Source organism: Antedon mediterranea, chromosome 3 (assembly GCF_964355755.1).
Source record: "Antedon mediterranea chromosome 3, ecAntMedi1.1, whole genome shotgun sequence".
NCBI lineage: Eukaryota > Metazoa > Echinodermata > Crinoidea > Comatulida > Antedonidae > Antedon > Antedon mediterranea.
Window position 1 is genome coordinate 6,329,326 of NC_092672.1, and position 10,585 is coordinate 6,339,910.

At 34.4% G+C, this 10,585-nt stretch overlaps 1 protein-coding gene across 1 annotated transcript in view; it reads right to left on the reverse strand.

Moving 5' to 3' along the window:
- LOC140044683 (stalled ribosome sensor GCN1-like) overlaps nucleotides 1-6,963 on the reverse strand; it is a 59,634-nt gene extending 52,671 nt beyond the window's left edge. The window contains exons 1-8 of the mRNA XM_072089305.1: nucleotides 6,875-6,963; nucleotides 3,755-3,857; nucleotides 3,056-3,248; nucleotides 2,390-2,489; nucleotides 1,870-1,968; nucleotides 1,258-1,461; nucleotides 657-765; nucleotides 438-512 (exon numbers count right to left, since the gene is read on the reverse strand). Coding sequence (XP_071945406.1) covers nucleotides 438-512; nucleotides 657-765; nucleotides 1,258-1,461; nucleotides 1,870-1,968; nucleotides 2,390-2,489; nucleotides 3,056-3,248; nucleotides 3,755-3,857; nucleotides 6,875-6,889 — 898 coding nt within the window. The 5' untranslated portion in view covers nucleotides 6,890-6,963. The remainder of the gene's footprint in view (nucleotides 1-437; nucleotides 513-656; nucleotides 766-1,257; nucleotides 1,462-1,869; nucleotides 1,969-2,389; nucleotides 2,490-3,055; nucleotides 3,249-3,754; nucleotides 3,858-6,874) is intronic.
- Nucleotides 6,964-10,585: the final 3,622 nt, after the last annotated feature.

The window sequence follows — 10,585 nt, forward strand, 5'->3', positions numbered from 1 at the left end:
CATTCAATTCAGCACTTGTTTCATTTACATTAAAGCTCAGTCTAAGTAATTTTTAATCTTTTATCAGAGAATTGTGTTGTTTCTGTGTTTTTAGCATACTATTTTGTGTTGTGCAATTTTTTGTGTATTATTACTGTTATATTTATAATTTTTATATGATGATATGCCAGTTTTTCAAAGCAAATTTCTGTTAATTTCAGTTTTAATGGACAAATAAAGATACAATGACTATGACTCTCAAACTTTATGTGATGTGCCCATATATGGACAAGATGATGTCATATCACTTCCATTTTTGGACACTTCATACTTTTTTTTCAAACTAGTTTTATAGCGTGGGTAGAGCTTAAGGAAAAGCACTTAGCATGTCTTATTTAACAAGTTGTGTTAATATTGTCAGTTTTAAGGTAATTTTGCAAACAATAGGTTAACTTTACCTGCAATACTCTTGCCTAGATCTGTAGCATACCGACTCAAATCCAATGATACGCCGCACAATAAATATGTTATAGCTAGATGTTAATAAAAAACAAAAAAAACGTACAGTATATAATGCATTTTTTTATAATTAAATTCTAAACAAAATACATACCTTATCTTTATCCCATACTTATTAATTAAAATGTGTTTTATTTCTAGTATTGGGAATAACTCACCCTCTAATGAATTCTCCGGGCTTCGCAATAGCGCCCTCTCAGATGCGGGTAAGAAGAGCTCTTTGAATTCATCATGAGTGACATGTTGCAGCAGCCACTTGCTAGCCTTCTATAAAGAAACCACAAATTTTCGGGTTTTACCAATGAAAAATATTAATCTTTGATAAATTGATATGGTGCAGTACTATAGCAAAACCACTAATTTCACATAGTTGGATACCCGCTTATTCTAAGTCAGTATTCACAAAATACAATAGAATCCCTTTCAAGTATCTGCTTAATAGGCGTGTCCTCTGAGATGGGGTTGACCGTAGTGTTAAAACATCTGTTGGCCCTTGTTTGCTTCATAGGAAAATGTCCCCAATAAGGGCCCAGTGCAGTATTCACCAATCGCACTTTATTTTCCTTAAATATTAAGTATTTCACTTAACTTAATAAATATTTCGCTTAAATTGTATTCACTTGGATAGGCGATTTTCTTTACTTTAAGGGAAAGTGTTTCTCTTAGTCTAAGTGTGAATGATGAATACAGCCACATGGTTCTACTGTGTGCTTCTAAGATAGGCTCTGGTGTTTACTGGTGTATTAGATAATGTCTTACCAACACATGTGTACGTGGTTTCACTTTACTTGTTAGTACAGACTTGATGTACAGGTCAATGACCTTTTTCTTAAGGTCATTGACCCTGTCCATCTGCTTCATCGATGTCAAGTATTTCAGTAGCTGGCTCAGCAGACACACACTGTAAACGCTAGGATCTCCATTGGTAATACATTTGGCAAATACTTCAACAAGCTCAGGAGTCTAAATCAAAACATTATTTTTTTTTTTCAAACATTAAATATAAACTGACAAAATGTATCCTATATATTTCTTAAAGCAGATTGAGAATTTCAAAAACAGGGAAGCACATTAATAACAAAGTTGAAAGGGTGTGTATCGTTACTAAAAGAAAGTTTTAAGGAGGTGAAAATGCAGTTTCATTTGATGGTGTTACACAGATTTCCGGTTGTAATATTCTTGTTATATATACTATTTTTCGGGTACATTGAGAAACTCGCAGTTCTTTTCTGAACTAGATATATGTGGTGTACCGCAAACTTTATATCAACACTTGATTTCGCCATGCAAACCTTAAAACAATATATAAAATTAAAGGTATTGATTAATTATTATAGATAAACTTATTATTTTTTATATTATCATCATTACCTTCTTCCATAAAGCTGTGAGATTCCTGAATGTGGAGTTGATTATTGATGTTTTACCAGATGCCAATACCACATACATAAACTCCCCTTGTAGTTGGATCTATATATAAAGTTCAAATACGCAATTGTAAAATTATTATTAGACTGTACACTAAAGCAACTCAACAACCCAGCTGGAATAGAATAGTTTATCACCTCAGGTAAAACATTTTTTAAGAATATGTACTTGTAGGTCCCCAGAAATTACATTGTAATTCATTGTAAATCTGGGTCACAGCCCATAGTTTGTGGAATGTCGCATGCACTAGGGCATAGTTACCAACCTAGAGAGATATTTAAAAAGAGTGACAGAAATTCTGTCATTTGGTTGGGGCAGAGTGATGGTTTGTGCAAAATGTGTGTTGGTTTTAGAAATCCCTTTGAAACGCATGATGTGAGACGGTTGGCAACAATGGTAGAGTAACCCAATTTGAAGCACGCCAGCCTTAACCACTCAACTTAATTAATAATATAGCACTTACCAATTGGTTTAGTTGATCTTCATTTTTCTGGGCGAAAATAATCTCAACAAGAATGGTCGTCCACTTCAATGCAACCATGCAAATAGCTCCACTGCTTCTCCTAAAGCCATACAATTTATTGTAACATTATTTATTAAAATTAAAAAATTTGTATCACCTATTTTACACTGTGTACCCAGACAATATGTTATGATCTGAAGTTCAGTTGAGTTTTAGACTGCAAATAATATACTGTAGTTTGTAGTAAAGTACCAGTACCAGCGCTTGTGTAAGAAATTGGGGAATAGGGGAATAGGATTATACTGGGATAGGATTGTACTGGGATAGGATTATAAGTCCTGTGTCTGAATTTAGTCTAAAATTAGGGGTTGATATTTTTCTAGACATGTTGTTCTATTGTGAAATTCTCTTCCTGCTGATGTGGTGCTTTGCGAGTCCATAAATCCTTTTAAAAATCAACTAAACATTGCATGGGCCAACCCCTCGCTAAAGTTTGCACTTTTAAGCACATAGCACTTTGCCCCAAAAACTCCAGATTTTTAGAGTGAACATGAAAAGTAAGTGTATTTGAGTGTGGGGTAATATATTCACTGACACTATTTTTCGACTGAAGCTACATATAACATAGAGTAGGTCTTGTGAATGAAGAAATAGCAATACACTTACGAGTCATGGTTTTTGTTTAAATTGGCTACATTTTTAAGAGCCGTACTGGTGTGTTTACATGTAGCCTGTGGTTGCTGTGTTGCAAGAGCTTGTAAAAGACACTGTACAGATTTGCGAGAACCACGATCACTGTAACAATCAACAGTTTGTACAAGCAACGATGACATAGGTCGAATACCATTCTCTGGAAAACCTAAAAGCAAAATGTGAGAACAATTTCATCCATTAGGTCACAATGCATTTCAGCAGCCAGTCATTCCGAACGGCCAAATTCATGAAAGGACAAAATATGTCATGTTCATTTGACGTTTATTACTAAATATAAAATAAATTCTAATTTTACAGATCAAAACTGTAAGAGTTTATATTTCAGGGATCATTAGTAAAAATATAAAAATGTTTGCACACATGGCATGTCATACCATACATATTCCACAATTTATAATTCTGGTGGCCGAAATGAACAATACACATAGGCCTAGCCTAGGGGGCTAGGCCCTAGTAAACTAGGCTAGGCTAGGCCTACATGACGTGCCATATTAGTAGGAATATCAATAAATATGTCAATAATCATAATGTAATTGCCATGGACTAGCCTAGGCCTATAAGAAAGTGTTATTGAGTAGGCTAGGTACAAAACTTTGCTAAGCTAGGCCACCTCATTGAGCACATACAGACGCATGTTGCACCGGTACCAACCTGACTCGGTCACGCATTCTGCCAGCTGTGTTATGATCCGTATCCTTTCCTTCGGCCTAGAAATTGTTACTTTCGAAGCAAATTCTTTAAAAATCTCCGCAACCTGTAAGGAATTAATGGATATTTCATTATTTCATAAGATTCTAAAAAGGAAATCTTTAAAGTTCATAAATCATTGAAACACGTGTACAAGTTCTGTACGTACCTTCGACCCACTGCTTGTCGCCATCTTGTTGTGCAAAAGGCCTATTTTTCTACGGAAGCTTAAAAATGACCGTCAGGGTGGTTAGTTTTCCAGTTTTAGGTGTAGACCACCGGGGTGTAGACCCGGTTGAGTAGGTCTCAAATAATTCTTCAAGTTTTGAAAAACAGTCATAAAAATATTTGATATCTTCAGAAATGTATAAAATCTGCCCAGCTAATGGTCGTGCAATGAGTTGCTAAAAAAATTATTTTTCTCTATTCTCAAAATAGCACATATGGTCACATTAGGCCGCCGTAGTTAATGATGGGGAAATTACAGAGAGGTGGTGTGTTAAGCCTTCGGCTAAAAGATCTTTGGGAAATTACGAATTCGGGGAAGGGCAATATAAAGATTTAGCAATTTTATACATTACAAACTGTATTGATAATATTAGTATGAGAAGTTTGGTTATTAAAATGTCATTATTTCTTTAGTCATAATTCGTTAGTTGTTGAATACCATTATGCCTATCATAGAGATCACTATAATATCTCTATGGGCGCGCCTATATAGGCCTACTCCGTAATAATTACATATATTTCGGCCTACCGTATAGATAGGCCTATCAGTTCAATTATGCATTTGTATACTTTTTAAAACAGGCCTACTACTCAGTACAACAACAAGTAAATTAAACAATAAAATTCAACAAAACAATACATTGTGGGTTAAGAATAACCACATCGAAAGCCGATGTCCGAATCCGATTGGTGAAGATGGTCAGAGTAAGAGAGTTTATCGATCCGAAACTCTGTTTGCAATAAAAAACGATTTTGTGTGTTTAATGGTTTTATCTTTGTAGAAACGATCGACGAAGAAATAGGCCTACGTTGTGTTTTAAAGTGGAGCTCCACCCAGAAAATTACTATTTTTCATACATTTCAACTATTATTTAAAAATATCATCGCTTATACTTCATATTTTTTTGAAATTTTTTTCAATGAGTACGATTTTCTTGAAAATCACGCCTTTTTGCGTTTTGGGGGGATACCTTGTAATTTCCTATTCTTTGACATGCAAAAGGGGGGTATATTTGAATAATCCTAAAAAATTCATTTCTTCACCAAAAAAAAAATGTAAAATGTAAATTTATGTAATTTTTCCAGATCTTTCTATTTCTGGTATTTTTATCACGTATACATTGCGCAATTTTGCGTAAATAGACACTTTCCCCCGTTCGGGTCCAATTGGGTTTTTTATTTTGCTAGGGAGTACGATCACGTGACATTTTTCACAATCACACTACACTGCAGCTGGCGATCTGTTATTTTGTCGCGATGTTATTTTTGACGGGCGAAAAGTATATTAAAACATTCTGAATGTGACCCTATTATGTTTCACAGTGTAATAATGTGATTATGAGACTATTACTAAAATGTCAAATTTAACGAGATTTGAGAAAGACGTGGCTATATATTCAATAAAGCTAGGCCTAGGCCTACTAGAGTGTAGGTATGTACCGATGCTGCGTGGCCTCTAGCTAGGCTAGGCTGACAGCAGTGAAGTTTGTTTTGCTGGCACCCGACCTTGGCCTACCCATGGGCCATGATAGGGTGCCTGAATAGTTGCTTTTCAGTCAGGTCTAAGCTTGCACATCGCTTACTACTCTTGTTCTGTATACTATAGGATTTTGTGTTTCACAATTCTTAATGTGCGAGAAAACCCAGGAACGATAAATGGGGCGAAACGACCATGCCTATGAATACATAGGCCTCTAGACAAAAATTCAAGGCTAGCTAGGCTGAGCAGAAGCTGAGCTAGGCCTAGCCCTAGCTTAAAGTTAAAAGCAATCTGATAAGATTATTATGCTGTTGTTGTACAGTGAAAATCATGAGGTTACATGTAAATTATAATGACATTCTTATCGGAAATATTACTTAGGCCTAAACAAATCGTATTAATTGTGTGTTTAAAATTTATTCCCCATTTTTCGACACATAATTTACCAAAGGGGAGACATTTCATCAATGCGTTGACCGGCGACTAAAACGCATGAGTCGCTAAGTGTAACGCGTTTGCGACGTATTGTAAACTAATAACCCCTAAGTTACTGAAAAACTGTAATGTGTTAAAAAACACTATTTTCTGACCAATTTTTTAGAAATGATTTTTAGGAAAATATTTCCGTATTTTTCCTGTTTTTTTTTATGTAATCACTTTCAATTAAACATACTTAAACATAATATAAGCTGAGAAAGTCTGAGTGTAGCTCCACTTTAAAGTCTCACACGTACGTCATCGTATACATTATTTATTATTTTATGATGAATACGCGATTTGATTGCTACATGCATAATTTAACGTAGAACTAATGCGATTACCATATTGTGTCGTAGTGTGTTCGTTCGAATGTGTTGATGATTTTATATAAATGAAAAAATCGCATGTTGCCACATGATATATAGTATGTCCACAGTTACGCAAAAAGTGTCACATTTATTTTAGGTACCCGTAAACACAAAAGTCAGTACGGTGTACAGAATGTGATTCAATTGTCCTTGTAATAAAAATGTGTTAGTGAAAGCCGAGAAAAAAAAGCATATAAAATTGTAGAACAAATATCTTAATTAGGAGTATATATCAATTGTTCTTAATTATATTACAGTATGACCAATAAATTGGACGCAAAAAGATATAACAAAACGGCAATAATATTATCGCGTAACAAATCTGATTACAATGATTCAATAAAATGATGAAAGAGGGTCTCGGGAAACCAGGAGGTTTGTATGATAGAGGCCCCATATTACTTTAACAAAATAATTTTTTTTAAATAGCATATAATAATAATATATTAATGATATATTAATATGTTAATATTGAGCCAAACAATTAATATATTTGTATATTAGTTGTTCAGTTCCGTTAGTTCTTACTATTTTTGATGGCATAGAGTATAGGCTAAGTCCACGGACGGCAAAACCTTCTATGAAATCCAAAGCAAAAATCTTGATATTACGCCAAAGAAACGAACGCTTTAGGCTATATCGTCAAAGTTCTTGGTTACTACAAATCGTACAAATAGAAGGAAAAACGGTAAAATCAAAATGATTAATTCGCAAGGGTTTGCAGTTAAGATGCCAACTTTCTTTTAAAAATGTGCTTTTATAATAATAATCTTAAAATGTATCCCCAATCCAACCGGACACCTACAAAAAAAGAAAGAAAGTTAAAGTTAATTTTGTTGTGCCGTGCTGTGGTGGTGTTTTTGTATGTTGGTGTGTGAGAATTTGGAAGGGTTGGCGGGTTAAGACTTGTATCCAAATATTTGAATGGAGTACTACAATATAGCAACCACTATTAAGGGACACATGTCCTCTTATTAATTGTGTCCCTAAGTATAGTGTTATATATACACATTATTCGTTTCACATGAATGGTCCTCTTAAACTAAAAACGGTGTTACTGAGTTATAGGCCTATTAATAGCCGTAGTGTTAAATATACATATATTTCTCCTGGGTTTTTTCATAAAGGTGTGTCCCCTTAATATATGTGTTCCTCTGAGAGTTATTGTCCTCGGAGAGTGGTTTCCTGCCGGCCTCCACAATATTTCGGTTATTCATTTATCTCACATCGGAGCTTTCATTTACGATATGGACAAACAAAAACAATGTAGGCTTATCGTGCCTAATTTGTTCAATTTAGAGACAACGTGATGTTTACTTACCTACTGTAAAACACATACAGTCGGTGATTCTATATTCTTCATCGCACAAACAAAAGAACATATAGCCTTCGTTCTGATACAACGCACTGGAAGCAACTATTTTAACGCCACAATAAGAATGCAATTTTGATTGGATAATTCGTTAATATGCAAATCATTTTCGTCCATCTTTAGGCACACATTTTTTTGGTTTCGATTTTAGAAAATCTTGATCAAACGGAGCCATGTTTGCATTTGATTGTTAACTGAATATACACGTAACACAGTCATGTATTTTTTTTATTATTAGTGACGTATACTTGTGATATAGTTTTATAATAAAAACGAACATTAATTTATGCAATTAAGATGCCACGTAAAACCGTCAATCCAAACGATCCAATCTCAATAAAATGCGAGTGTATAATTTAAATACACACATGTTTTATAAAGCTCTGTCTACACTATCAAACTTTAAGCGACAAATAAAAATGTGATGTGCCCATATATGGACATGATGATGGCATATCACTTCCATATTTGGGCACATCACAGTTTTTGTCAAACTAGTTTGACAGTGTAGACAGAGTTTTAAAGAATATTACAGTAACAGTATTGCAGTGTATAGAATTATTGCAATAATTTACAGCAAACAACACAATACAACAACATTTTTTTATATATATTTTTTAATTAGACAACTTGCATATACACACACAATGCACAACACAATTCTAAAAGATTTGGCAAAGTTCAAGTTTACTACAATATCATGCACATTAGCGTCTGTTTTACGGTATATTTTGAATAACTGCAGTAATGGTTGGGATGCAGCCTATAGCCTACCAATTAATTCATTTTTAACCAATATAGCCTGCTTTCATACGCATGCCTACAACATACTCTACTTTACAAGCCATCAAATTAATTTTGGTAGTTGGCCTCATTCACCATGGAGTATAAGGCGACCCCCCCCCCCCACCCCGACTAAAATCTAAAAATCGACATAAATGAAATACCTATTCTCAATGTGATGGGTGAATAATGGCCAATGTGGGATTATTTTGTATTAAAAACTTTTTTTACTAGAAACAGCCTACTATTTCAATATCTAAAGCAATGCTTTGATATGTTTATCACATATGTATTTTACATTGAAGCTTTGATATGCCAATCAAATACTTTACATTCAACAAGCTAACCCCTATCAATTTCATTTTAATAATTTAGCAACAATGCCATTCATTTCTGTATTAACCATTTTAGTACCGAACCCTTCCTTCAAACACCCCATATTGAAAGGGACAGAGACACTTTCCCATGAAACATACAAAAGGGAAATTATGTTTACACTACAGGCTAGGGCAACCCTTATTTAGGGGACATCCTTATTCAGGGGACATGTCTATTCAGGGGACATAACTATTCAGGGGACATCCTATTAAGGGGACAGTTGGTTGGGTCTCAACAGTTTCCCCCTTAACAGAGGATCTAGTATATGTATGTTACTGGGAGATGGATCATCTGAAATGTGAATGTCTAGCACCAGTGACTTAGAGTATGTAGCAAAATAGAGCTGTAGCCATTGTGAAAAATGTTAAAATGTATGGAATACATTCCCTAAGCTCTGTCTACACTATCAAACTTTATGTGACAACAAAATGTGATGTGACCATATATGGACAGGATGATATATATCACTACCATATTTGGGTATATCACTACCATATTTGGACACACCACACTTTTTTGTCAAACTAGTTTGATAGTGTAGACAGAGCTTTAGAAATTAAGTAAACCTATTTTAGTTTCATTCTAATAACACTAAATTACAGTATGTTTATACAGTATATTCAATTATGAACGGTTTGAAGTACATTGCAATAGATCCTAATTAGGCCTACTCAAGACATTATTATTATTTGTTTCCAATATATTTCTACTAAAATGTATCCCAGAAAAAAAAAACAACTTGAAAATACATTCCTTTTTACTTTTGTTGGAATTAGGGAACATTTTCCCATGAAACAAGAGGTAATGTTTTAACACTACAGACAACTCTTGTTTAGGGGATACCCCTATTAAGAGGACCCTTTTTAATGAAACCAGAGGTAATATATTAACACTACAGAAAACTCTTGTGCAGGGGGTACTCCTATTAAGAGGACCTTTTCCATGAAACCACAGGTAATAATATTAACACTACAGATAAATCCTATTTAGGGGACACCCTATTAAGGGGACCGTTTTCCATGAAATCAGAGGTAATGTGTTAACACTACAGCCAACTCCTGTTCAGGGGTAACCCTACTAAGAGGACCCTTTTCCATGAAACCGTAGGTAATGTGTTAACACTACAGACAACTCCTGTTCAGGGGTAACCCTATTAAGAGGACCCTTTTAAATGAAACCAGACGTAATATATTAACACTACAGACAACTCTTGTTCAGGGGTCACCCCTACTAAGAGGATCCTTTTCCATGAAACCGTAGGTAATATATTAACATTACAGACAACTCTTGTTCAGGGGATACAGATATTAAGAGGACCCTTTTCCATGAAACCGTAGGTAATATATTAACATTACAGACAACTCTTGTTCAGGGGATACAGATATTAAGAGGACCCTTTTCCATGAAACCGTAGGTAATATATTAACACTACAGACAACTCTTGTTCAGGGGATACCCCTACAAAGAGGATCCTTTTCCATGAAACCAGAGACAACTTTAGAAAAAGAAAGTTAGGACCCTTAAGGGGTTCTATTGTAATTAGGAAAACAAGAAATACATTCTAAAATGATTTATTACAAATGATTTGTATGGATATTTTAACTTAACCATGTTAAATTTGTTTACTCATGTGTATTGATTCATCATATATAAACATTTGAGAATTACAAAGCAACGTTACATGTTACGTGAAACACACACTGATA